Source organism: Xenia sp. Carnegie-2017, unplaced genomic scaffold (assembly GCF_021976095.1).
Source record: "Xenia sp. Carnegie-2017 unplaced genomic scaffold, XeniaSp_v1 HiC_scaffold_3, whole genome shotgun sequence".
Taxonomy (NCBI): Eukaryota; Metazoa; Cnidaria; class Anthozoa; order Malacalcyonacea; family Xeniidae; genus Xenia; species Xenia sp. Carnegie-2017.
The window spans coordinates 6,697,571-6,725,286 of NW_025813493.1; the positions used below are offsets into that span (position 1 = coordinate 6,697,571).

Genomic DNA, 27,716 nt, shown 5'->3' on the forward strand with positions numbered 1-27,716 from the left:
AACTACAGCTACCCGAGGTTGAAATGAACAATATTGATTTAGAAATAAACAAATTACGCAAAAAAGGCGTTTTGCAGATTTCTCACCCTGAATCAGGGGAATTTATATCTCCAATTTTCACTTGCCCCAAAAAAGACGGTTCTTTTCGCATGATTCTTAATCTGAAATCCTTAAACAGGCATGTCAGATATCACCATTTTAAAATGGAGTGTGTTTGGTCAGCTATAAGGCTTATGAAACCAAATTGTTTTATGGCATCCATCGATCTCAAAGAGGCTTACTATTCCGTACCTATTCACCCAGCATATCAAAAATTTCTCAAATTTTGGTGGAGAGGGCAACTATATAAATTTGTCTGTTTTCCAAACGGCCTAGCCATCTGCCCTCGAAAATTTACGAAACTCCTCAAACCTGTTTTTTCAAATTTACGTCAAAAAGGACATATTTCGGTTGGATTTATTGATGATACTTGGCTGACATCCGACGCATATGTTTCCTGTGTTCGGAATATTCGAGATACCATCTGTTTATTTAGTGAAGTGGGGTTTTACGTACATCCGGATAAGTCAGTTTTAGTTCCCTCATAAGTAATTACTTTTTTGGGTTTCCGACTTAACTCAGTTCTTATGCAAATATCTGTAACGACGGAACGAGCTGAGAAGATAAAACGCATGTGTTATGAGCTGCTACAAGCTTCTCACCCTAAAATAAGGGATGTTTCTCGGGTTTTGGGCACTCTAACTTCTTGCCTCCCGGGAGTAATGTACGGTCAGTTGCATTATCGCTGGCTGGAAATGGATAAAAGCGATGCCCTTAACTTAAACCGGGGTAATTTTTACAAGACAATGACCCTGTCTTCAGAGGCCATACATGATTTACGATGGTGGCAGTCATCAATATGCACGACTTACAGGCAAATTACTCACAATGAACCTAGTAAATGCCTAACAACAGATGCGTCGTTGACAGGGTGGGCTGCTCCTAAATGGTGTATGTGCTGGGGTAACTGGACGCCCTTGGAGGCTTCAAATCATATAAATTATTTGGAAATTCTTGCGGTATTGTTTGCCCTTGAGTCGTTTTCTTCAGAACTAAAAGGTCAGCATGTTAAGGTATTAATTGATAATACTACCGCTGTAGCTTGCATTAATCAAATGGGCACATGTCACTCAAGGTCTATTCACAAGTTGACATGCAATATCTGGACCTGCTGCATTTCGTATGATATTTGGTTGACAGCAGCGCACATTCCAGGATTACAAAATGTCACAGCGGATCGAGAATCTCGAATATCACGCAGAGAAACAGAATGGCAGTTGAACAAGACTCTGTTTACGTGTGCCATTCAAAAACTAGACGTAACTCCGAACATTGATTTGTTTGCGTCGAGGTTGAATCATCAAGTGAAACCCTATGTTTCATACCAACCTGACCCGTATGCTATAGCTGTCAACGCCTTTACGATATCGTGGGCCAATTATACATTTTATGCGTTCCCGCCTTTTAGCATAGTTTCGCAAGTGTTACAAAAAATAGTACAAGAGAAAAGCACAGGACTAGTCTTAGTCCCTAACTGGCCAACACAAAGTTGGTGGCCAGCTTTAATGCAGATGCTAATAGCACATCCTGTTGTTTTATCTAGAGGAAGAATGACCTTAACTCTTCCAGCTCATCCGGATCAAATCCACCCTCTCCATACAAAACTGGAGCTACTACTTTGCCATTTATCGGGGAACTCCTCTCTGATAGAGGCATTTCACCAGAGGCTTCTCAAATCATCCAGCAGTCCTGGCGGACCGGTACCAAGAAGCAATATTCTACATACCTTAACCGTTGGCGACAATATTGCAATGCAAACAATATCGATCCTGTCGCGTCCTCTGTAGAGGAGGGCATTAATTTTCTTACAAAATTATACCAGGAAGGTTTATCATACAGTGGTATTAATACTGCAAGGAGCGACTTATCTACTATCCTAATGCTACCAAGTGGCATCTCGTTTGGTACACATCCACTCGTTGCTAGGTTTGTTAAAGGTGTATTTGTTGCAAGACCAGCTCTTTCTAGATATGCCATGGTCTGGGATGTTTCAGTGGTATTCGAACATCTTCGAAATCTCCACCCTCCCAAAGATCTCAGTTTGAAATCATTAACACTAAAAACAGTAATGCTATTAGCTTTGTTATCTGGTCAGCGATGCCAAACACTTCATGCATTGGATATTTCTCATATGGAGAAGAAAGAAGATCGAATAGTTTTTCATGTGCACCAACTGCTCAAAACATCTAAACCTGGTAAGCATGCTGCTCCTTTAGAATCTCGGGCTTATCCACCAGAGCCTGGGTTATGTGTATTCAATTACTTGTCCCATTATCTAAATGTCGCTGCACCCATACGAAATGGTGCAAGACAACTCTTATTGAGCTATCAAAAACCTTATCATTCGGTCACTTCAGCGACCATTTCCCGATGGTTAAAATACGTGTTAAAGGATGCTGGTATAAATACTGAGGTTTACAGTGCACACAGCACTAGAACTGCATCAACTTCTGCGGCAAATGCATTGAATATTTCTATGGACACTATTATGAATGCAGCTACATGGCGTAATGAACAAACTTTTCAAACATTTTATAATAAACCAATTGAGGCGAAGAACTTTGGCAATGATCTACTTTCTGCCATTTGTGAGACTTGAAATGTGAAATTTCAATTATATTCTTTTGTTATTAGTTATTGCTCATGTCCACATTGCTTTAAAATCTCACATGACTTCCTAGTGACGTAGAACAGTGACGAAATAGAATTAGAAAATTAAACGAGACTTACCTGAAGTCGAAGTTTGATTGAAATTCTATGAGTTACTGTTCAGGAACTAGGAAGTCACCCACCCAACTACTAACTTACTTCTTTTCAAATGATGTTAAATACTACTTGCCTTGCAATAAGTATGTGGACGTTCGCAAATTTTTAAAAACTGATCTTGATATCGCGCGCTCTATCTCACATGACTTCCTAGTTCCTGAACAGTAACTCATAGAATTTCAATCAAACTTCGACTTCAGGTAAGTCTCGTTTAATTTTCTAATTATTTATGATGTACTTTGTTTCGAACAGCTAACCCTGTCAGGATAGCTGTAATGAATTACAATATAAAGATCACATGAATATTTTAAGAGGCAATTTACACCATTTATCTTTATTATACACCTGAAATTATTATTGAAATAAAGTATTTGAAAAATTTCTGATGTAAAGTGCACTGACACATTAAGCGCAACGCAAGTCATTGAGGATATTCAATAATAACATTTACGGCAATCATGCATATTTTACCATTGCCAATTGTGCAGATTGACAGCTTGTTACGGCATACACAGATCTAGATTTTATAATACTTTATAGTGATGAACATTAACGGTTACGAGTAAAATGAGTGGAAAACATACATGTTTATTTAAAGTTAGATGAATTAGTGATTATAATAATGCATTTGTTTAACTTATACCACTTGTTTGTTATACGTGTTGTGTGATTATATAATTTATTATTTGTTGTTATTACAAAAATGTAATTATGTTTGATCACTACATATTGCGGAGGAGACTTAAACTACCTTACAATTGATAATATTTACATATTTGATTTCTTTCTCTGTGGTTGACTTCCTTATAGTTCCTTTTGTCTGCAGCAGCTCGATAGTGGTTTTACGAGATATTTAAACATAAATATTTGATTGAAGTCGGAGGACTATCACATAACGGAAAATAGCAGATCTAGGCACCGAATAAAACAAAAATTTGTAAATGTTGAAGAAATTTTGTGGGTGTTTTTGTTCAAATATTTTGCAATTTATGAATTATATGTATTACAAAGAACTTTTTAGTATTGTAATTTACAATATCTACTAGTCAATTTCCAGTTTCAACAAGTTTTTGTTAATAATATTGCAGAGTCCAGTTTAATATATTTTGGTAGTCTGATTCTTTGAGCAGGGTCTCATCCAGACGAATAGGACGATTGCATTTGTGTTTAATGCTTGCGTTTTGCGTTGAGAAACAACTGATGGATTAAGGCAATAATTTACCTAAAACCTTTTGTGGTTTGAATTATACAGATTATACTTTGGTATATCCGTTTCTGATTCATGTATACAATTCTTCTCGGTATATATTTAAAAAATTGGATTTATTTTGCATGCAAGAATCCAAACATTCGTAACAATTATGGATGTTGTTTTCTTCCACATGCAAGTATATTGCTGAAAGGAACAATCATGCACCCAATTTTAGGCGGAAGTATGCTAGTTAAATTCACGGGCGCCTTTATGACGTTGATTGTTTGTCATATCAATCTGAGACGGTTGCCCAAATTTGTAACATTTTCAAAGGCGTTAAAGTAATAAGAGCAGAATAGCACTCTATAACCTTACAACTTTCTCATTCACGACTACGAAATGTGAATGATTTCAAACTTGAAATAGTTTTATTAATGAAACATAGTGCATCGTGAAAAGTTATAGTACTGTAAAAAATACATTAAGAATCGAAAGCTGTAAATGAGAACACCCATCTCCCAGTGATGCATCTCTTACGATTTTTACCAATTATTTTAAATTTCAATCCAGGGTATAGCAAGAAATGATTGCATTTGTAGTAATTTTAGGAGATAACAAAAATTTCTACAACCAGTCAATGTCTCAAAGCCAACACTTAAACAAATGTAGTGTATTTTATTTTAAACAGGAATACGTGCACACTTATACGAATTTTAACAATCAAGACACTTTAGTTTTGAAGTTATAAACTTAGTTGACTGTTATTCTGTTTATGATTTGCAAATTGAAAACGCACCATAACCTACTAGTGTTAGCATTGAATACTTACAGTTTCCACTTGAATTTCAATATTACATTCAGCCAAATACACGCACAAGGCCATGACCCAACATAATGTAACTGGTGAAGCAACTTTCATCATTTAGTTGAAATTAAATGTCGTTTTAACCTTAAGGAGAAGTGGACAACAGAAAAATTTAAAGAGCTTGTACGTAGCACTGTTTGTCTTCGACTTGAACGGAATAATGAACAAGTGGCAGATCCTAGCTGAGACCAAATAAATTTTGGCCGCTAATTTGAAATTTAAAATACTTCTATACCGACATCATTGGTAATACAATTACAAAGAATAAAATTCAACCAATCGATAGACTGGATGGAATTATTTGTATATTAATGCCTGAACGAGCGCTTTTTGCAAGCATCACTGAATTTTAATTAATCAAATTTCTATGAGAAATAAAGTCATTTTAATGACTTGAAAATGTGGAATATTTTTAATTAATTAAACGAAGATGTTGTAAATAAAACAATCTAGATATTTTTAAAAATTTCATTAAAGCATCTTCCACACTACATAGGTGTGATAAACTCGAAATTGGAGCCGTTTTTATTTTGATTTAGCTTTAAGGTCTACAATACGACGTACATACCAACAAAACCATAGATCAACGAATCATTTGTATTGTGAACAGAAACCCCGTTTTCTTCAATCGCTTATTTTGACTGAAATATTTCTTATATACCTCCTCAGTTAATATTTAATGCCACAGAATTAAGCCCAACTTCACACATTCATTGCCATCAACTCACTCAACTGATGCCAGGAAAGCAACGAATTGATTTCAGTTTTGCTAGCAACAACGGTTATCAATCTTTTATCGATCTTTTGATGACCTTTTGCTTGGTGCAACATTTTTAACCAAATAAAGGAAGTAGAAGTTTCAATTCTTCTGAAAAAGCATTCTGAAACTTAGCAAACCTTTGCAGCCACATACACATGCTGAGGATACAATAAGCAGAATGATAGTTAAGTCCTGTTGATGCTCTTAACAAATTATCATGTACTCTTAAATCTTAAATCTCTTAAATCTTATAAATCTTAAATCTTAAAAACTCATACATCTTATCTATTGACGAATGATGCCCCAGGAAAACCGTTCATGGATTTGGTTTATCGCCTCAAGTTGTTTTAAAAATCATAAGATATATAAGAATGACTATGATAGTACGTACATTCGTTAAGTAAATTTATGTAACTTCTTTCAACAAATGCAGAAATGGAAGATCTTGCAGAAATTTTTTTAACTATCATGAGTTTCATAAATGGTTTAGGGAAATAGATACCATACATATGTTTTGCATTACTCTAGACTAACCACGAAGACAATACTCGGTTGACACTCACACTTTTCCTGTACACATAATACGATGACGTATGAACCAGACATATGAATACAGCAATGACTCTAAAGCTGACTACCGCTAAGTTTGTCGAAACGTCAGTCAACATCAACACCAACAGTCCTTCTCAGGACTACACTAACCTGGACGATCTACATCCACAAACATAAAACATATTGATATTCCTATTAGCAACTGTCATGCACTTTGCATGATAAAATCGTTATTTTTTACAACGAAGTCGTCAAAAGAAAACACTACATTATTCAACAACAACAACATCTCGAAATCTTTTATTTCTTAACAACAACTCCCCCCTTCTGTGATAATCCCAAAGTGTCAATCACGTGAAATGCACGCGCTACGACACAACAAAACAAAATAAAAACAACTGTTCATCACACTCCCGACGTTGATCATATTGATCAATTTATTTTCACGAGTTTTTACTATTTGACTGTCGCAATAGGTCTCCAATCACGGCTGCCGTTCTCCGTTGTCGGGTTTTCATAGAGTTTTCGTATTTAGACTCAATTCTACTAAAGGTTTTGGGAACCACGGGATTTGCTGGAGGCATATTCAACTCAAGTGGTATCAGTTGTTGTATTGGACGACGTAATTCTGACGATCGAGCCTTTGTAGTACTCGCAACACAGACCTTTGCTGCTCGAACAACACCATCCTTACTTACTATGAGCTCGGTATCTCTTGCCAATTTCCACAAAATTCGAGGGGAAAGATCATTTTTTAACACAACAACATCACCGACAGCTATCTTCTTTCTGTGCTCCATGAAGTAAGCGTGAAGTCTCTCTGACGCTTAAAAGATATTCCGTTCTCCAACGATTAATAAATTGATCTAACAAACGTTTCTGATATTTCGCCTTTCTGGATAGAGTTCGATTCGTACTGATGATTTCAAATTGTCGATAACTAGCCGTAAGAGTAATTTGCCGTCCGTATATTAATTGAGATGGAGTCAGAGGGTAAGAAATTCCTTCTTGGTCATCATAGATATATGTAAGTGGACGATTGTTAATGGTAGCCTCAATTTCTACCAAAATGGTTCTAAGCGCTTCAAAATCCATTGAGGATCGACCGAGAGTTTTCTTTAAACATCTCTTTGTACTTTGTATCACTCGTTCGTAGAATCCTCCTTGCCAAGGTGCCTTTTCAATGATAAATTCCCAATTGACACCCTTGGAAGCCAGTTCGCGTTGTATGTCAGTTGATCTCAGTATATTAGTAACTTCCCTTGAGGCACTTTTGAAGGTCTTGGCATTGTCTGATATTATTCTAGACGGCAAACCTCTTCGTGAGACAAACCTTCGGAAAGCTTGCAGAAACGATAGCACAGACAAATAACAAACAAGTTCAAGATGAACAGCTCGAGTGGAAGCACAAGTGAACAAACAGATATATACCTTATCCATTCTTTGATTGTTAGTAGCGTATGAGGGGCCTGCAAAGTCAATACCGGTGTTTGAAAAGGGAGGCTCTTCGCTTACTCGACTTGATGGCAAACATGCTTCCTTCGCTGCTGGGAAAGCTTTACCTTCAAATTTCTTGCATTTGATACATCCACGCACAACACCCTTGATGCACTCTCGACCACGCAAGATCCAGTATCCAGATCCACGAAAGTTTATCATGGTGTCAAATAAACGTGGAACCAAATTTGGTCCCTTTTCGAGGCAATCATAGAGTGACTGCTCTTCCTTAGTAGCTCTTGCCGATCCATCGAAAACCACGCGAAGTTTTGTAGTTTCCTTTATCTTCTCGAAGTACGCCATGATGGGGTAGGAAATAACCGATTTCATGAGCAACAAGAACTGGGTCAATAATTCCTCCTTTCACTTGATCTTTGATAATTGTATCGTATTCTTGCAATAAGGGTTTATCTTTATCGAGACGAGACTTCAACTGGTGTAATCGTTTCAAACACATACCGTAACAGTCTGATTTTGGAATATATTCCCCTTTCCAAGGTAGGTTCACTTCATATCTCCCTTCATCCTCCAGATATTGTATATTCTTCAGAAACTCCTGATCCTGTGATTCGTTGGATTCTTTGATGCCCATTGATTCGATCTCCCAAAACCGTTTCAAGCATTCATGTAATTTGGGTTCTCTCTTGTCAAGCGGAAATTCCTTTGAAAAAGAGTAATCTTCGATGATTAAATTAACGTTTGACAATTTCGAATTAGTTTCACCATCATTCGTCTGTCCAGTGACAATCCAGCCAAATTCACTAGTAATCGCAACAGGACCACCTTCACTTCTTATCAGTGGCGTAGCTAGCGAAAAACATTTGGTCGGCTCACGAGGCGCCACCATGGTTGGCGCGGAGCGAGAAATTTTCCGAATTTAGACTCCTAGAACGTCGGAAACGGCTATTTAGAAAGCAAATGCGTGATATTTATGCAGGAAATAGAACCATTTTGGTTAATTTAAATTGCCGAAGGATCTTATAGTAAAGCAGAGAAATAGTTCAAAAATAGTTGCAGATATGTGATTTATTTTCTCAACACCACATACATAAATAGATACCTATGTACATCTTTGACAAAAGAACCGAAAAAGGCTCAGATTTGTCATCAACAACTATCAAAAGTTGTGATGCCGTTCATTGTCGTGCTGAAATGACAATCATCATTCCCTGCATTAAAAAGTTCCCGGAAAATTTCTCACATGCCATGGACGTAAGACATCATCAGCTTGCTATCAGCCATATATGAATGTATAAGAAAGCAAGTCTTCGTGGTTTTTCAATGAACTTCTTTACTACCTCATCATGCAATGTGTTGGCGTCTTCTTTCTCTGACAGTATGTCTTTGTGAATGGAAATCCTGCAAAGAGAACTAAAACGTCCTTGGCTCATAGTATTTCTAAGATAATTTTTTACCCTCTTCAAACAAGAAAATGACCTCTCAACTGAAGCACTTGTAATTGACAAAACCCCATTTATCTTTAACAGTTTTACAACTTCTGGAATACTAGATTGAAGATGGAACTGAAAAATATATTTCAATAGTTCATCGCATGAATCACGGTGAAAGTCTTTATCTCTGTAAATAAAACAAAGTTGGCTAACTAGCATTGGTATGTCAAACATATCACCATAAACCTCCACTAGAAGATTTATCTTTTCTGAGGGCACTTCACCTTTCCACATTTTAAACACCCTAGGGTTAACAAGGTCTAAAAATTTAAAACGCTCCATATCCTGAAATCGCTCAGTCAGCATAGTCACAATTGTGTCAAGAATTTCAAAATACATTTGTTTGTAATTATGCCGTTGGTCATACCTGGTTACTGGTGGTCCCACTTTCTCAACAGCCAGGTCGTACACCTGACAATATTCTGTATCATTTCTCAGAGAAGCAACAAAGGCCTTGAATCTCTCAACCCTACTCACTCCATAATGAAAGTCAGTGTCCTTGTCTTGCAAGATAGAATAAAGTATGGATGACTGCTCAAGAATTCTATGGAAAACAAGTACCAAGAAACAAAACAAGAAGCCATTAAGGTAGCCAAGTAAACCAGTAACCTTACTTAACGTTTCATCATCCCAAACTATTGGATTATCAGTAAGATTTTCAAATATGTCTATCAGTTTCTCATAGTTAGAATGCAAGACATTGATGACATGAGCCCTATAATACCATCTTGTGTCACCAGGACTAGGAAACTCAAGCCTATGGGATGATAGTAAAGCTTTTCTTTTGGGGGAATTGCTAGTAAAGGTGCAGAAAGCACTAATATTAACAAAGAAAATCTTAACAGGTGAAATGGAGGATGCAGCTTGACATAATACTAGATTTAGTCTATGGGCAGCACAGTGAACAAATTGAGCATAAGGATAATCCTGCTGAACTTGAGCTTGAACACCATTGAGATGACCAGACATAACAGATGCACCATCATAAGTCTGTCCAATAAATTTCTCTTTCACATTATTATATTGACTTAACTTACCCTTAACCACTGATGATATAGCAGTTGCAGTCCTATCACAACTCACATCAACAAACCCAAGCTGTCTTTCAATGACACTTTCCCCTTTGTCCATTCGAACAATTACACTCAATTGTTCTTTGGTAGAAACATCAGTTGCCTCATCAACCTGTATACTTAAGAAAGTGCAGCAATCTATTTCCTTTAAAATCTCATCCTCTATTATCTTATCAAGACAATCAATCAAATCATTCTGAATATCAGGATAGACTCCAGTAAACAGCCCTCCCCCAGCAAGGTGGGTTTCAGCAAGCCTCCCATGTAATCACCTTTCAAAAACAGAATCCATCTTGGCAAAACTTTCAAGTAGCTCTCTATAATTTCCTCTATTCATGCTGCCTCTAGATTCATCATGCCCCCTAAATGCAAGCTCTTGCCTAGACAAGTATAAAACAGCTTCTGTTATGGTTTTCAACATTTCCCTGTTTTGCCTTACCTCCTCGTTATGACGCTGAATCTCTTCACGTCTGGCTTGTGACATGAGACAGTCGACACGAGGCTGAAAACCGTAGGTCCTCCAGGTCTTGTAAGCACCCATGTGCGATTTTGCTTTCTCATGCTTCTTACAATCGGATAGGAAATTCTTCATGTTTTTGAATCCCGTCTGCGTCCATGAAGATGACGATCCAGGGCAAAACAAAAGACAAGGCCAACAGAACAATGCATTCTTTTCTGAGCTACCACAAAGCCAATCTTTCTTCGAGTACCAACTTTCCTGAAAGCTTCTATTGCCTGTAGTCGCTTGTAAATTTGGAATTGGCCGCTGCTTTACGAGTATATTTTGCTCGCCTGATTGTCGAACAGAAAATGGTTTCTTTTGTAGTTCACTTATTTTATCGATTTCATTAGCCGAAGCCATTGTAATGTAAGTTATCACGATTTCCGAACGTATATTTCGAAAGCTCAAAATTCAAGTCACGCTTTTGAAAATGAGCCCGACTAGATGTTGTTAAACGTTTGAGTGTGTTCACAGCTACTCTCAACCAATCAGATTACAAATATTCCCACTATAGATTTTACTACTTGGTCGGGCTGAATTTTCAGAGCCCGACTAGATGTTGCGAAACAGCGCATTTGAGTTTGCTCAGTTGCTGTCAACCAATCAGATTGCAGATAATCCCACTATAGATTTTACTACTTGGTCGGGCTGAATTTTCAGAGCCCCACTAAACTGCGTAATGCCTGGCACTAGAAATGCACTAGTCATTGTTGCTAAGTAACGTTTAAAAATATGATAATTTTGCTAATAACGACGCAATTTGACAAATATTACACTAATAGACTGTGGATTATTCCAAAAAGAGTCGCAGAATTTAAAATTTTTGCAAATCCAATTTTAGAGAAAACAAATTATTCATTTTTGGGAAAATATTTGGTCGGGCTGAGCCCGACCAACCAGACCGCTAGCTACGCCACTGCTTCTTATAGTCTCGCCTGTCATGATATCAAAATAATAATCTGCTCCAATTAGAATGTCGATGTTGCTGTCCGTCTGTCGTCCAGAGAGGATATTGGTATCGGAAAGCTACAACTCCATCAGATGAGGATAATGATTGAGATCAATTGTCGTTGTTAATGGAGAGCAAATATTTGGGAAGCAAAGAGCTGTTATGATTCGATTTCCATTCTTTCCATTTAGGGACAAATGAACCAAGTCGCATTTTTGCTTTGTAAAATGTTGGTTGCCAAAGGTATTTAAGTTAACAACCCTTTTCTGATGGGAACTAGTCCAAGCCGGTTTTTTAATGAATCCGTAACATAAGTGCGCTGACTACCGCTGTCCAAAAGCACGCGAACAGGTATAGAAATGGAACCATTCCCACCATTGGCGTATGTAATAGCTTTTTGCAGAAGAACTTGATTACGCGTTTTTGCCGTATTCGTCGTTAAGTAATTATCTCCATCAATCATAGTTGCTGTGCGAACGTTGTTTCCTTCCTTGGTTTCTGGTAGGTTGTTTCCAGTGGGGGAAAGTTTGGGATCATTTGCATTCTTTTGTTGAGGAGACGTAAAACTTGACTTAATCACTTCACAAATCGATTGATGATGAGCCCCATGACAACGTCTACAATTCTTCTTTGACTCGCAATTTTTACTGAGATGCCCGATTCGCAGGCATACAAAACAACGATTGTCTCTTCTCAATATACTCTTGCGATCATTCACATTAATTACTCTATCACACGATGCCGAAAAGTTTGTCTCTTTACAATAAACACATTGAATATGTTTACCTGAAGTATTTTGAGTCGAAAAGGCGTTCACTGTAGGTATTCTGAGTGTTTGGTGCTGACCTGCTGAATTTTTCCATGCTGTGGCTGTGGACTTGATTGCACTCCTTCACTTATCTCCCGAGCCTCGATCTCAGTCTTTATTGTATCCAACAACTCATCAATTTTCCTAACGTCTCCCGACGATTTTCGCCGAATTCTACTTTCAGCTTGTGCTTACCATGTTATTCGAACAACCTTTAATTTGGTGATTATCTCTTCTGTCTCAGTCTCATAACTTTGTTCAGCACCAAGATCACTCTCTGAGTCTGAGTCACCACTAAGATCATTTGGGTCCAAAATCTCCTCAGCAGGACAACTATCAAGATCAACCACTTTGCTACTAGTTGATGATTCTTCATTGCTGCTGTTGTTGTCATACTCATCTATGAAATAAGATACTTCAGTAATGCGCAGTTACACAAAGTTGATTAAGTCCTTATTTCTTAGTAATTAACTTCAATAATTTTCCAGGGTTGCATGCAAGCTTACTTGGTCGTAGAAATTGAGGTTATTAAACATGGCTGATACTATTATGTTGGCAAATCTTCTCTTGACCTAGAATCATACATGAAATAAAATTAACAGGCCCATTATCTTAAAAAACACTTACCCACTGCAAGCATAACCATTTTAGAACTGCTTGCATAAGTTCTGCTACACTGAAGCTTAAGCTTTGCCCCATACCATAAGTTCCTGTAACGACGTTTCTCTTTTTCAAGTTTTAAACAATTTTGGCATTGTAATTCACATTGCACAGCTAGTTTTTAAATTAGAAACAACAGCAATACATATACAAAGCAATAATTTACATTAACCCTTACAGCATTGGTGAAATAATCATATAAGTTTACCTTCTCTAATACAGGCTCATCCATAGATATAGTAGGACTCATCACAAGTTGTTTCTTTTATTTGCTCTTGAGGTGCGCTACTTGTACTGGGAATATTTTCTGATTTAACCTCTCTTTTATAATTAGACATCCACTTTCTTTTCATCTAAAATGGCATATATTTATGAAATATACTCTCACACAGATTCCAGGTAAAATGTAGATATGCATAAGTATAATTTTTAACGTACTCACCATTCTGCGATCTCTTGTAAGTTCATTGTCATCTTTTCGAGGATAAATGCTCGGCTAAGCAACGATTCCGAATTCGCCTCAAACGAGTCGAGGTGCAAAATTACTTTCTGAGTCGAAAAGCGAGCCGAATTGCCAAGAAAACGAATATTTTGTGAAGTGTTCCGAGAAACTGCGGAATTCTTTGTGAGGACCCACTTATCGCAGGTAGCTTTCACAAAGTTGACCCATCGCTTTCTCCTACGCTTAGCTTCGCTACTTTTGTCGTTAAAAAATGGTATGCAATGAAGTGAAATGCCTTCCTCCGAACTGACTACGTTAGAACAACCAAAAACTACACATCGACTGGCATTTTTGTGTACATGTATAAACCATTGAGTTCTATAATAACTGGAGCGGCTAACATTACTGGGGCGAGGTCGCCAAAAAAATGGCGGCCAACGGACGAATTTCCGCTGAAATGATCGCTTTGCAGAAAAATAATATTCTCGAACTCCCCCTGGTGTCTATAGTAAATTATAAAGAATTTTTCAAAAACAAACACGATATCACAGAATATGGATATCGTTAGTTCCATATTCTGTGATGATTCTTTTTTGGCATTTCTTTTATAATGCCAACACTTCAATCGTTCAATTGTTGGATGTCGTAGTTTCCACAAAAAGTAAAATATCGCTTCTCACAGGTGAGGTAGTTGTTTGTTTTGTTAGTCCGTCAACGATTGAAAAGCAATTATAGATGCACTTGAAAATCCATAAAATACATATTAAAGATCGTATTTTTTAAGAGCTTATTTGAGCTTATTTACCTATTAGAGTACAGAATGGAGATTTATCATATGCATCATTGCTGCTTTTTTAAATAAATGTTTTTCACTTTTCAAAGCTTTTCTACAAATATTTTGCTTCTTATTTCTTTTCATGAGATTGATGATATAGAGGTAATATAATCCAATAACTTTATAATTTCTAGAAAGCTTTTAAGCTTCTAGCATAAAAGTACACTATAGGTATTTAATTCATTTGGTTTTATTGCCTTGCTATGACATATCCATATGCATTTCATCATTCATGTATGAAGAAAACACCAAATGTGGATACTCAGAGAACAAAATACACTACCAACTGCTTATGAAATTTATTATTGAGGTGAAAACTGTGTTAATCATTCAAATTGTGCACTTATATTTCAAATATAGGAAAAACAAAACAAAGTGAAAAAGAAGGGTAGAAGTATTAAAACTACAAATGAATGATAAACACCATTGGAAGCATAAGTGTTTTGATGATTATTTGCATTTTTCCCAATTCATATATCAATACAACAAAATCAAAATGTGCTACAACTTCACAAGTATTTGATGCAGTTGCACTTCAGAACATCACAAAAAGGTTACTTAAAGTAATTTCTATACAATATTGTTTGTTTTCATTTACCAAACCTATGCAGACTTGAGTCTTTTTGAAATTTAATATGAAACTCAATTACAGAAAATCCGTAAATATCCAGAAATTTAATATTTACTTTTTTAAAGAAACAAGTAAAAATCCTACAATTGTGGCGAAAAAAGCCATTGCCTTTCCACGAAAAGAAGCAAAATAGCAATGATAACAAATAAGCTAAATTCTCTCCCGTGAACCACTGTGGAGATGAGCTATGATATACTTTTTTGTATAGACTAAAGAGTTTAATCGATCAAACAAGTTTAACGCTGGTAAGAAAACGGCGCATATTTGCATTCATAGATGTGTAGCCGACATATAGCTCTTTCGTCGATAGTTATAAATACATCCTCGTAGGAGCCGATAACTGGAAAGCTAGGTTGACTCGCTGTTACGAATTGTAGGTTTTTATCGTGATTTTCATCAAAAAATTGCTTGCCGAATCCCAAATACACACATACATTTTCTTCACTCTTTCCTCAGGAGGGAACGGGAAATTGTGCAATTTTCGGAAAAGCGGTCAATTTCGGTAAATTTCAGCGGCAGCGGACGAAATCCGCCATTTTTTTGGCGTCATCGGATATCTAAGGCCGCGCTTGAGATAGCCGCTCCAGTTATTATAGAACTCAATGGTGTAAACAGTGTAAGTTGTACTGGTAGTCAGTCTTTGTTCCTTAAATGACGTCACAAGTAAGTCCCATGCCACGGATTAGAGCTCTCGACATTTTTTACAAAACGTTGAAATTCAGGTTTTATTCGCATCTTTGCCGAAAGATAACTAAAAAACGAAAAAAGTTATACAAATTCTGCATTTGCACTATTTATTCAAAATATATTTGAGAATATAGACTAAAAATACTGACATAGACAACAAAAAGACCACACTGAAAAGAGCTGTATGTTTTTAAAAATCAGCAACAATTATCATAAGTACAGCGTATTCAACAACAATTCAGTTTCAGCTTGGTTTGAATTAAGCCTGAGGTGCTGGAACTTCTTGGATTACAATTCGAGATACTGAATTCCATCCACTGAAGGCGTCTGCATTGGAATATCCCTGACAATTACCGACATAGAATCCAACATTAACAGTACCCTTATCTATGTTGCCACAATATCCCTCGATATGACGATGACGATGAAGATCTTGTGTTCCTCTACCTTTCCAAATGTAGAAGACTCCTTCAATCGTAGGATTACATTCTTTTCCGTTGAATTTAAAATACCATCGCTTGCAACACGCGTCGCAGTTGTAAACACGGAGGCTACCGGCGTAGAACACGCGAAGATAAGTATTGTCCCGTTTTTTCTTAAAACTGCATACCTAGAAAAGCAAAATAACACAGTAATATACATCAGGTATGAGTTACAACATATTGCATCTATTTTATAGTACAAATTGGCTATTTTAAAAAGGAAAAGTATATGCTTTAAAAAAGAAATATGTCTAATATAACATCACTTAGAAATTTGAAATGATTGATGAAAAACACAATTCAATAACACATAACTTATTCTTGTTATATATATTCAAGCCCAGCAAAGTGCTTCTAAAATAGCCATTCAATACAAAAATGACGTATAAAAAGAAATATTTATTTAGTAGCGTAACGTTTCGTCTTGAGAGTTATTAAAGTGCTTGAAAGTACTTTGCTGGGCTTTAATATTTATAACAAGAATTTGCATCCCGCCTGGTATATCCCGGGTTACAACACATAACTTAATTAAACCCATATTATGAATGGTGTTTTTGAATGCCATGCACAAAGGGAAAAGGGATATAATTTATCTTTGTTTCTATCTTGCCTAAAACTGAACGAATGTCAAAAGAGATTTAGTGACAAAATGACACATTCCAAGTGCAGCTAGGATACGTCAGATTACATTGCAGCAATTATGTTAAAATTCAAGACAAATGAAAAGCCTTTATGCTCGTTAAATTTGTGCTCTAAAATGTTTTATGAAAATTAAAACAAGCTGCTTCCAAGGGCCACGCAAGACTTATAATTGGGGGCAATATTTATATATTCATATGTTTTAATTTTGTTAATCCATAAACACAATGATTTCAATAGAAGCTACTAAGGTAGAACATGCATATATGAATATTTGCCTCAGTCCCCAATTATCAATTATACGCGGCGTCTGGCTTCACATAATGTGTTCACACTCTCGTGGCTACTCTAGATTGGTTACTGGTTTGATTATGACAAAATTCGATCAAAAACGTAATCGAATTGAGTTTTACATGTAGAACTCTAATGATTTTTGCTAAACCACTGTGTACAAGAAAAACACAAAACATATTATCTTATAAAAGAAAATTGACTTTTGAAGTGTAACAAATTTTGTTATCTCTGTACATTATGTGCATTTACTTTAAGTTTTGCCAAGCCAGTTTCAATAAAGTGCCTATAATATAGTTCCCAAATTGTGTTAAGGTTTTTGTCTTTCACTTCAAAAATCCAAAATTTAGAGATTGTTAGTCTGGAATAAAGTCTTCTACCAAAGCGGAGTAGGAGTTATGTTCACAAATTTTAATATTTAATAAAAAGATTTCAAACTTTATGAGCTTGTACATATAGTTGATGTTTTATTAATGTGTGCTACAACAAAAAGAAATAAAAGAACTGAGTTGAATAAAATGTGACATTACAATCAACAACGATTTTTTGAAATATATTTGGCATACATATAAAAAAAATTTCAAATAAAAATGCAAAGCCTTATCTTTTATTTATGAACACATATTTTTTTCCTTTCTCCTTCTTAAACACAACGAAACATGTCACCATTATAGCACAATATAAAATTGAACTGTCACTGCCTAAATTATTACTTATAATTAATTATGTATAATGATACCTGCAAAATCAAGTATATCTTTGATCATTGACTAATTATTTCAACAAAATTTGTAGTGATTATTTACCTTTATAAGTCCATTATCTCGATTATCGTTCTTCTTCAAAGAGCATTGCTTCCAGTTGGATTGACTAGTAACTCCTGCAGCGCCTTGTACACCAGCTTCCCCCTTTTCACCCTTAACACCAGTCCTTCCCATACCACCTTGGATTCCTTTGTCCCCTTTTGGCCCTGATGGACCTATCTTTCCCGGCTTTCCATCACTTCCATTTGCTCCTTTGGCTCCTGGCACCCCATTATGACCTGGAACTCCAGGTACACCAGGAACTCCAGGTACACCAGGAGCTCCGGGTACACACGGCAGAGCACAACTGGTTTTGCAAACATTTGATTTCTTGGGAAGACCTCTAGGTAGTCGTGTTTTCTGACAAAATTTAATGAATGAACATGGTTAAGTCTCTTAAAGTGGTTATATCACGAATTTTAGCCCCCCTTTTTTATGAGCTTAATTGAAAATTTGGATTATTTGAAGAACTATGACATGTCGCTGGACTTAAACAGATAAATATAAGTTGCTTAATTTTGCCTCCAAAGTCGGGTACTATTTGCGAATTTTTTACGACGCCATATTGATACTTGTGACGTAGATAGTTGAACACGTCTGTTTCCGTCAATATAATATTATATTATAGAAGGTGATTTTGTTGTCGTTTTTCTTGTCTTAAAAACAAATAATGACAGTATTTTCAATAAAATATTAAAAAACAAGTTGTCTGGAAAGTATGGCCTCAAATCAGTGCTCAGATAATTCGAATTCGATGTCTGAATGCGTATCTGATTCGAGCTCGGAATCCGTTGGTTATGTCGAGCATTTAAACGACTTCGCATATGACGACGAACCGCTCGCAGGAGATGATTATGAAGTGCATACTCCAGATGATCCCGATGGAATTCTCCCTGCGATCTTAGAACAACGAAGTGATGGCGTAATTCCACTCGGTGAATGGTAAGTTGTTGTTTTCTCCTGTTTGTAATATACATAAAGTTACTTTATAAACCAGAATGCTCCCACGTTTCAGGTGTAATTGTCAATGCTGTCATACCGATTTGTTAGAAGGCGCATTAGAGTACAGATGCTGTAAGGAAATTGGACCAGCTTTGCAGAAAATGACATTCGATGGCAGCATTGAGAAAATATCATGCATAACACAGCATGCCAAATTTGGGCCTTTAGTTCATGAGGCTGTTCTTGAAAACGTCGGGCCACTATTGAGAGATAAAAATGGACGTGCTTATCGCCGCCAAGCATCACAATCATTAAATATGTAAGATTGTAAATTGTATGAGAAACAATGTTATAATCAACATTGTTTCATCAACAATAATTAGTCCAACCTTTTTATTTACTTCAGATACTTGAGAGCTGTGGCATACAGATGGTTGATGCGATGGTTTTGTGGGTCTATGGGATGGGAGAATACTCGGCCTTTACCTGCTTGTGTTTACCACTTTATTCGGAAAGCATATCCAAGTGGTAACACAACAGGTTAAATGCCATCAGAGGGGCGATGATGGAATAGTCTTTTAACTTGTGCACTGTAGAGACTGTTGACCTTCTTTGCTGAGTTTGGAATGGTCAGGAAATATGCCTAGATGAAAACCAAATAGGAGATACATGGATGCACTATATAAGTTGACATGCAGTTTAATGGTTTGAAACAAGAGTAAACAATAAAAACAAATTGGTGCAACTACTGAGAGGTTAAGCTGAAAGAATTAAATGAAAGAAAATCTTTTCTTCAATGTCAGTCTGGGAAAAAAGACAAAAGAAAAAATATATGGAATTAAATCATAGCATAAATGTAAAAATGGAAAATAGCAAGCCGTTCAAATGGCGAATCGTTTGCTTCCCCAGTGCATACTTAAACATGCTCAGCTTCATCACAGTAGTTGGTACTTCCTCATTGAGAGAACATGTTTCCTTCAGCGATGGTTTATGGAGAGTATGTCGAATAATCTACAAATCTTATATCGAATTTAAATATGACAAAAGAAAAATTAACATAAACAAGCGTCAACTTACTTGTCTTCGCTTTCGATCGGTTATTTCGTCCTGTAATGGTTCAGGAATCCCTGCCACGTCAATGGTTGGGATAGCATCTTTCTTCAACCTTCTTTTGAGCTTGACTTACACGCTCAAATTAAGGTCAAAACAAGCATCTTCAAAATGCGCAGAACACAGACACGAGGTAGAGGAAGCCTCAAAAACCCGGTCTATGTTTACACACGTCTATGTTTACGCACAAAATTTACCCATTTTCTATGTCTTTGCGGCTCTGTTTCTTTTTTAGGAAAGAGATGCATCGACATTCCTTCGGTTTTTGAATCATTGGCGCAACTAATTTGATTAGGTCCGCCAGCAACACAGCGTTTTCTTCTGCGTTTCTTATTAAGATTACTAGTAGAAAACGCCATGTTGATATAGGTGTTCAACTTTCTACGTCACAAATCATTAGCATACCGATCAAAAAGTTCGCAAAAAAATGCTGAAAATCGTGACTTTGAACGTCCGTAAAATCACTTTCACCAATCCAATTTCAATTATAATTGCAGATTTAAAATCACTAAAACAAGGTCTTTCAATTTAGCTAATAAAAAAAGGGGGGCTAAAATTCGTGATATAACCGCTTTAAATGTTGTTAAAGATGTACAGTTAAATATGAATGGTACTTAATTATTACTCGTTGTCAATCAATATTTTTAGTCTTAAATGAATTTGATTTTGACCTTCTCATGGACACTGCTCTACGTCCGCTGGTTAACGTCCATGGTTACGACTAATGATAGGTTAAATTCGAGTGAGAGCTTAGAATAGTCCAAAAGTTGAAATAAGTACCTTGAGTAACATACATTATTGCGAAGGAGGCTGTTTACATAAGAAATGAAGGAAAACTTAAAAACGTCTTTTGAAAATCGATTGATAATCCGTACGTCTTCAATCACAGAATTACGAGCTGCATATTTTTATGATTGTCAGTTATTTTTCATTTTCAAATAGAACATATTTTTCAAACCTCTAAGCATACTGTATTTAGTAACTTACAACATTTAACTCTGTCATCTATGAGTGTGCTTAGCGTGTCGTAAGCTGTACTATATTTAAAATAATCGTGTCAATGTGATACGAATTCTATTTCGTCACTGTTCTACGTCACTAGGAAGTCATGTCAGATAGAGCGCGCGATATCAAGATCAGTTCGAGCGTAGATTTCACAGCGATCAGTTACAAAAAGTTCCTTTCCACACTATATTACAATTTTTTGAATTATGGCTTCTACAAATGAAGAGTATACCACAAGAGATGATGTCGGAGATGAAGCAGCACTCCTGGGTTTTGCTGAACACGATGAACAAGATGACATGATGGAAGAAAGCGAATAAGTGCAAGTAATATCAAAGAATTTGAATGTTGTAACTGCCATTTCTAGGATCAGTGAAGAAAGGACTGCAATGACTGAAGCACTCAGGTCAATGCAGCAAACGTCAGTATCCTCTACAGTAGAATCTACTCGTAAGAGAAAAGCAAGTGCTTTAATCCCTGAATCAGTGCATGGCGCAGATTGTGAAGTCTTGTTGGCACAAAACGAAGAACTTTCGACCAAGCGCAATTCTGAAGCAGAACGACTAGCAGTGGACCCATTGCTGGAAGAGATTTTGCAGACTCTAGAAGAAACTGAGAAAACTTCACCAGTTGTCAACGAGAAGCTCGCCTCAATTATCAACCAGTGTTGGCTGAATAAGCTGAGCGACGAGCAATTGAAGGAAAAACAGGCTAAATATTTTAGGCCTAAGAACTGCGATCGCCTTATTGTACCTAAGGTAAACCCCGAAATTTGGGGGAAATTAGACCGTACAGCTAGAGGGCGTGATTTACAATTGATTGCCATTCCATCAGCTCTGACGAATGTCGGTCATATAACAGCACAAACCACCAATGAACTGTTGGTTGCCTGCAATAACAGCAGCCAACTGAATATTGATAATTTTGTTCGTATGAACGCTGAAATCATAGCGATCCTGGGACATGTAAGTTTTGAATTGTCTCAACGACGACGTAACGCTATACTTCTCCATCGAGAATTTAGTACTTTATGCGCATCGCACGTTCCCATTACGAAATATTTGTTTGGATATGAATTGCAAACCCAAATTAATCATATTCGTACATCCAACAAGATTGGCAACGCGACAAGAAGCTCTTCTAATACCACTTGGCGGCAACATTACAAACAAGGGAAACGACAATGGTGCCCTTTTTCATCTCGTCATCAGGGCAACACCCCCTATCGGTCGAAGAGGAACCAATTCGGGAAGAGACGATCGGACACAATGAATGGTCGCAAGTAGAAAACACTGAATTTTGAAGAAATTTTAAGACTTTACAGGTAAATCAGTATTCTTGTTTTGTACCTACGCTAATAGCGTATTTGAATAAAAGCATGGGGACCTTCAGGCTGGCAGCATATCAAATTTTTTAAGTGCATGGGAAACACATACTTCTGATAAGGAAATCTTACAGACAGTGTCAGGACAAAAAATTGAATTTGACACAATTCCGATACAAAGAGCTTTACCCAAGCAAATAGAGCTACCCGAGGTTGAAATGAACAATATTGAATTAGAAATTAACAAATTACACAAAAAAGGCGTTTTGCAGATTTCTCACCCTGAATCAGGGGAATTTGCCTCTCCAATTTTTATTTGCCCCAAATAGACGGTTCTTATCGCATGATTCTTAATCTGAAATCCTTAAACAGGCATGTCAGATATCACCGTTTTAAAATGGAGTGTGTTTGGTCAGCTATTTGGCTTATGAAAGCAAATTGTTTCATGGCATCCATCGATCTCAAAGATGCTTACTATTCCGTACGTATTCACCCAGCATATCAAAAATTCCTCATATTTTGCTGGAGAGGGTAAAACTGGATAAGTCAGTTTTAGTTCCCCCATAAGTAATTACTTTCTTGGGTTTCGGACTCAACTCAGTTCTTATGCGAATATCTGTGACGACAGAACGAGCTGAGAAGATAAGACACATGTGTCATGAGCTGCTACAAGCTTCTCACCAAAAAATAAGGGATGTTTCTCGGATTTTGGGCACTCTAACTTCGAGTCTCCCGGGCGTAATCCTCGGACAGTTACATTATCGCTCGCTGGAAATAGATAAAAGCGATGTCCTTAAGTCAAATCGGGGTAAATTTGACAAGACAATGACACTGTCTTCAGGGGCCATACATGATTTACGATGGTGACAGTCATCAATATGCACGACATACAGGCAAATTATTCACAATGAACCTAGAATATGCGTAACAACAGATGCGTCGTTGACAGGGTGTGGCTGCTACCTAAATGGTGTATGTGATGGGGGTAACTAGACGCCCTTGGAGGCTTCCAATCATATAAATTATTTGGAAATTCTTGCGGTATTGATTGCCCTTGAGTCGTTTTCTTCAGAACTAAAAGGTAAGCAAGTTAAGGTATTGATTGGTAATACTACTGCTGTAGCTTGCATTTATCAAATGGGAACATGCCACTCAAATTCGATTCACATGTTGACATTCAATGTCTGGACCTGCTGCATTTCGTATGATATTTGGTTGACAGCAACGCACATTTCAGGATTACAAAATGTCACTGCGGATCGAGAATCTCAAATATCACGCAGAGAGACAGAATGGCAGTTGAACAAGACTCTGTTTACGTGTGCCATTCAAAAACTAGACGTAACTCCAAACATTGATTTGTTTGCATCAAGGTTGAATAATTAAGTGAAACCCTATGTTTCATACCAACTTGACCCGTATGCTATAGTTGTCAACGCCTTTATGATATTGTGGGATAATTATACCTTTTATGCGTTCCCGCCTTTCAGCATAATTTCGCAAGTACTACAAAAATAGTACAAGATAAAAGCACAGGACTAGTCTTAGTCCCTAACTGGACAACACAAAGTTGGTGGCCAGCTGTTTAACCTAGAGTAGGAACGACCTTAACTCTTCCAGCTCATCTGGATCAAATCCACCTTCTCAATACAAAACTGGAGCTTTACTTTGCCATTTATCGGGGAACTCCTCTCTGATAAAGGCATTTCACAAGAGGCTTCTCAAGTAATCCAGCAGTCTTGGCGGACCGGTACCAAGAAGCAATATTCTACATGCCTTAACCGTTGGTGACAATATTGCAACGCAAACAATATCGATCCTATCACGTCCTCTCTAGAAAAGGGCATTACTTTTCTTACAAAATTATACCAGGAAGGTTTCTTTTACAGCGGTATTAACGGTGCAAGGAGCGTCTTATCTGCTATCCTTATGCTACCAAGTGGCATCTCATTTGGTACACATCCACTTGTTGCTAGATTTGTTAAAGGTGTATTTGTTGCAAGACCAGCTATTCCTAGATATGCCATGGTCTGGGACGTTTCAGTGGTATTCAAACATCTTCGAAATCTCCACCCTTCGAAAAATCTTAATTTGATCTTGTCTTAATCATTAACACTAAAAACAGTAATGCTCTTAGCTTTGTTATCTGGTCAGCGATGCCAAACACTTCTTCATGCATTGGATATTTCTCATATGGAGAAGAAAGAAGATCGAATAGTTTTTCATGTGCACCGACTGCTCAAAACATCTAAACCTGTTAAGCATGCTGCTCCATTAGAATTTCGGGCTTATTCACCAGAGCCTGGGTTATGTGTATTCAATTACTTGTCCCATTATCTAAATGCCACTGCACCCATACGAAATGGTGCAAGACAACTCCTATTGAGCTATCAAAAACCTTATCATTCGGTCACTTCAGCGACCATTTCCCGATGGTTAAAATACGTGTTAAAGGATGCTGGTATAAATAATGAGGTTTATAGTGCACACAGTACTAGGACTGCATCAACTTCTGCGGCAAACGCATTGAATATTTCTATGGACACTATTATGAATGCAGCTACATGGAGTAATGAACAAACTTTTCAAACATTTTATAATAAACCAATTGAGACGAAGAACTTTGGCAATGATCTAATTTCTGACATTTGTGAGACATGAAATGTGAAATTTCAATTATATTATTTTGTTATTAGTTATTGCTTATATCCACATTGCTTTAAAATCTCACATGACTTCCTAGTGACGTAGAACAGTGACGAAATAGAATTAGAAAATTAAACGAGACTTACCTGAAGTCGAAATTTGATTGAAATTCTATGAGTGACTGTTCAGGAACTAGGAAGTCACCCACCCAACTACGAACATACTTCTTTTCAAATGATGTTAAATACTACTTGCCTTGCAATAAGTATGTGGACGTTTGCAAATTTTTTAAAAACTGATCTTGATATTGCGCGATCTATCTCACGTGACTTAATAGTTCCTGAACAGTAAATCATAGTGTTTCAATCAAACTTCGACTTCAGGCAAGTCTCGTTTAATTTTATAATTTTTGAACGAAAACAGAAAACTCTGTGTGCATTTGAGAGCTTAGCGCCAACTAAATTGGCTACAAAGAAGCATTACGCTTCTATTTTACAAAAATAGACGGCCATGATTTATATATTTTAATCTGAAGCTCGGTAAATAATAAATGTGCATGACAATAACAGTGCATGCAGTAGTTTACTTTCCATTCGATGAATAAATAAAACAGAAATAAATCTTCCGATGGAAAAGACATATTTTTGAAAAAATGAAACTTAAAATTGTATATGCAATTCCCTTGCATTCCCTTCGAATTAAAAGTCAGTTTTAGAGCATGAGAAGAGGTGGTGGGGTTAGGGCGTCAGAGGAGAGGGGGGATCTTCAGACGACCTATATATGCGTATGAAACGCCTGTATACATACTGAGAGTATTTCTATTTAGGATTCACGAAAGAGAGCTCTTATACAATTACAGGCAACAATAGCAACAACAGGCACAAACCGGTAATTTTTGTGGTGGTAAATATTTTTTAAACAGGTTATTCTTAACTCATGGGAATTATATTGAATTATTTTGATATACCTGTGATAAATTGAAAAATGCAGCTGAACCTATTGATACATACCATGATATCATCAACTTTGTCGTCAGATTCAACCAGCTGCATACTCAAAGCAAAAACACAACATAATGCTATCGGTATAGACTTCATCATTTATAAAAAGGACGATAAAGTCTTTTTGTTCTGCCTGTGTAATCTTTACTTTTTAAGCAGTATGCAAAGTGTCCGCAAGCTTAGATCAAGCTCTTTCCGCAATCTTGTCCAATGTTCAACTGACTCGATTGTTAGGGAGTGTTTCATTTTGTATAATATATTATTGAACTGTACGAGACACCTTAACAGACACTTAGACTTGCACATCCGATTGATCCAAGTGTACTCGAGAATGCAAATTTAGATGTGACTTAAGAAATGTACCTGCACAAGTGAAAAACTAATGATTTGAGGTACTGTGCAACAAAATGTTGTATATGCACAATATTTAGCACTATGTCCCATGGAATCGTGTCTTCCATCCCCAGGAATTGCAATAGGCTGTTTACATGCCATCACTTTCTCTATTAAACTGTCTTGGTATTTTTTTCCAGTAGATCACCAATGCAGGATATAGTTTTTCCTTCACAAAATTTTAAAAATACTTTCAAGCTTTTCATTTGATTGTAGTAATTTCTTTACAACTTTCTTTTACACCGTCGGATAAGTCTTACATACACACTGGTGAGAGAAGTATGTACTCAATGAAATGCATGCCAATCCCATGTGCTGTAGAACTCTGATCACCTTTGTCGCAGAGGTTCTAGCAGTCAAAATACCAAATGACAATAGCAAATTTCCAGCAGGAATGGAAGTCCCAATCATGACTGGTTGACTATTCCATGCTGTGTCTGCTCCACATTTTTGATTGGAACAACTAACTTTCACTTTTGCCATTGAACCCTTTTGCAATATCTCAAAAAGAACATCGTCTGATTTGCAAATTGGGCAGAATTAAAAAAGTGTAAACAGTTGGGTGAAGAACACAATGAATTTTTTCTCTGTTCTCAGGTTGGTGTCTTTGTTGAACATTCTACAAAAGAAAAAACTCAATTTATGAAATGCAATAGTAGCTATCAATAAATACAATTACATTACATACTGGCACACATTATTTGTGTCATCAAGGTAGTGACTGATTGAATAAGCTGTTTAACTTTGATTTATTTAACAATCGCCACTTTTTTAACATTGTAATGGTGATTGATAAATTAAAGTTCTCATCCAAAAATTGTTACCTTTTAAATGTTCTTGGCTACTCTGATCCATGTGTCACTAGATGTGATTATCTCCTCTGTGTCAGTCTCATAACTTTGTTCAGCACCAAGATCACTCTCTGAGTCTAAGTCACCACTAAGATCATTTGGGTCAAAAACCTCCTCAGCAGGACAACTATCAAGATCAACCACTTTGCTACTAGTTGATGAGTCTTCATTGCTGCTGTTGTTGTCATACTTATCTATGAAATAAGATACTTCAGTAATGCGCAGCTACACAAATTTGATTAAGTCCATATTTCTTAGTAATTAACTTCAATATTTTTCCAGGTGTGCATGCAAGCTTACTTGGTTGTAGAAATTGAGGTTATTAAACATGGCTGATCTTAATACGTTGGAAAATCTTCTCTTGACTTAGAATCATACACGAAATAAAATTAACAGTCCATCATCATCTTAAAAAACACTTACCCACCGCAAGCATATCCATATTAGAACTGCTTGCATA

General features: G+C 36.7%; 5 protein-coding genes and 1 long non-coding RNA gene across 8 annotated transcripts in view; 1 reads left to right on the top strand and 5 right to left on the bottom strand.

Annotated features, from left to right (window-relative positions):
* Positions 1-761: 761 nt before the first annotated feature.
* LOC124454136 lies at positions 762-1,886 on the top strand. Its single transcript, XM_047004944.1, has one exon. The coding sequence runs from the start codon at positions 762-764 to the stop codon at positions 1,884-1,886; it is 1,125 nt and encodes a 374-aa protein (XP_046860900.1).
* Positions 1,887-7,002: 5,116 nt separating this feature from the next.
* Positions 7,003-7,893, bottom strand: LOC124454137. The gene has a single exon (XM_047004945.1). The coding sequence runs from the start codon at positions 7,891-7,893 to the stop codon at positions 7,003-7,005; it is 891 nt and encodes a 296-aa protein (XP_046860901.1).
* Positions 7,894-7,960: 67 nt separating this feature from the next.
* Positions 7,961-8,578, bottom strand: LOC124454138. Its single transcript, XM_047004946.1, has one exon. The coding sequence runs from the start codon at positions 8,576-8,578 to the stop codon at positions 7,961-7,963; it is 618 nt and encodes a 205-aa protein (XP_046860902.1).
* A 164-nt stretch (positions 8,579-8,742) lies between these two features.
* LOC124454488 (zinc finger MYM-type protein 1-like) lies at positions 8,743-11,521 on the bottom strand. 2 transcript variants are annotated; one of them, XM_047005293.1, is made up of 3 exons: positions 10,695-11,521; positions 9,550-10,367; positions 8,743-9,090 (listed from the first exon to the last, which is right to left on the bottom strand). In XM_047005293.1, the coding sequence occupies exons 1-3, from the start codon at positions 11,115-11,117 to the stop codon at positions 8,955-8,957; spliced, it is 1,377 nt and encodes a 458-aa protein (XP_046861249.1). In that variant the 5' UTR covers positions 11,118-11,521; the 3' UTR covers positions 8,743-8,954. The 2 variants fall into 2 exon arrangements, with proteins under 2 accessions (XP_046861249.1, XP_046861248.1); XM_047005292.1 differs by having other exon boundaries at positions 8,743-10,367; positions 10,695-11,520.
* A 4,341-nt stretch (positions 11,522-15,862) lies between these two features.
* The window catches only part of LOC124454497 (collagen triple helix repeat-containing protein 1-like), a 105,970-nt gene continuing 94,116 nt past the window's right edge, over positions 15,863-27,716 (bottom strand). For both annotated transcript variants that reach the window (XM_047005303.1, XM_047005301.1), the window contains exon 3: positions 15,863-16,379. In XM_047005303.1, the coding sequence (XP_046861259.1) occupies positions 16,029-16,379 (351 nt within the window). In that variant the 3' untranslated portion in view covers positions 15,863-16,028. The remainder of the gene's footprint in view (positions 16,380-27,716) is intronic.
* LOC124454502 lies at positions 18,301-26,684 on the bottom strand. Its single transcript, XR_006951471.1, has 3 exons — positions 26,670-26,684; positions 26,022-26,574; positions 18,301-18,344 (listed from the first exon to the last, which is right to left on the bottom strand). It is a non-coding gene; the product is annotated as an uncharacterized LOC124454502 (long non-coding RNA).

What these genes read in the sequence shown, in the direction of transcription:
- LOC124454136 (XM_047004944.1), top strand. Translation starts at nt 762, where the DNA reads ATGTACGGTCAGTTGCATTATCGCTGGCTGGAAATGGATAAAAGCGAT.
- LOC124454137 (XM_047004945.1), bottom strand. Translation starts at nt 7,893, where the DNA reads ATGATAAACTTTCGTGGATCTGGATACTGGATCTTGCGTGGTCGAGAG.
- LOC124454138 (XM_047004946.1), bottom strand. Translation starts at nt 8,578, where the DNA reads ATGGTGGCGCCTCGTGAGCCGACCAAATGTTTTTCGCTAGCTACGCCA.
- LOC124454488 (XM_047005292.1), bottom strand. Translation starts at nt 11,117, where the DNA reads ATGGCTTCGGCTAATGAAATCGATAAAATAAGTGAACTACAAAAGAAA. An exon ending in TTCAGCGTCATAACGAGGAG is followed by an intron (nt 10,368 to 10,694) that starts GTAAGGCAAAAC and finishes TTAAGTATACAG; the next exon opens with GTTGATGAGGCAACTGATGT.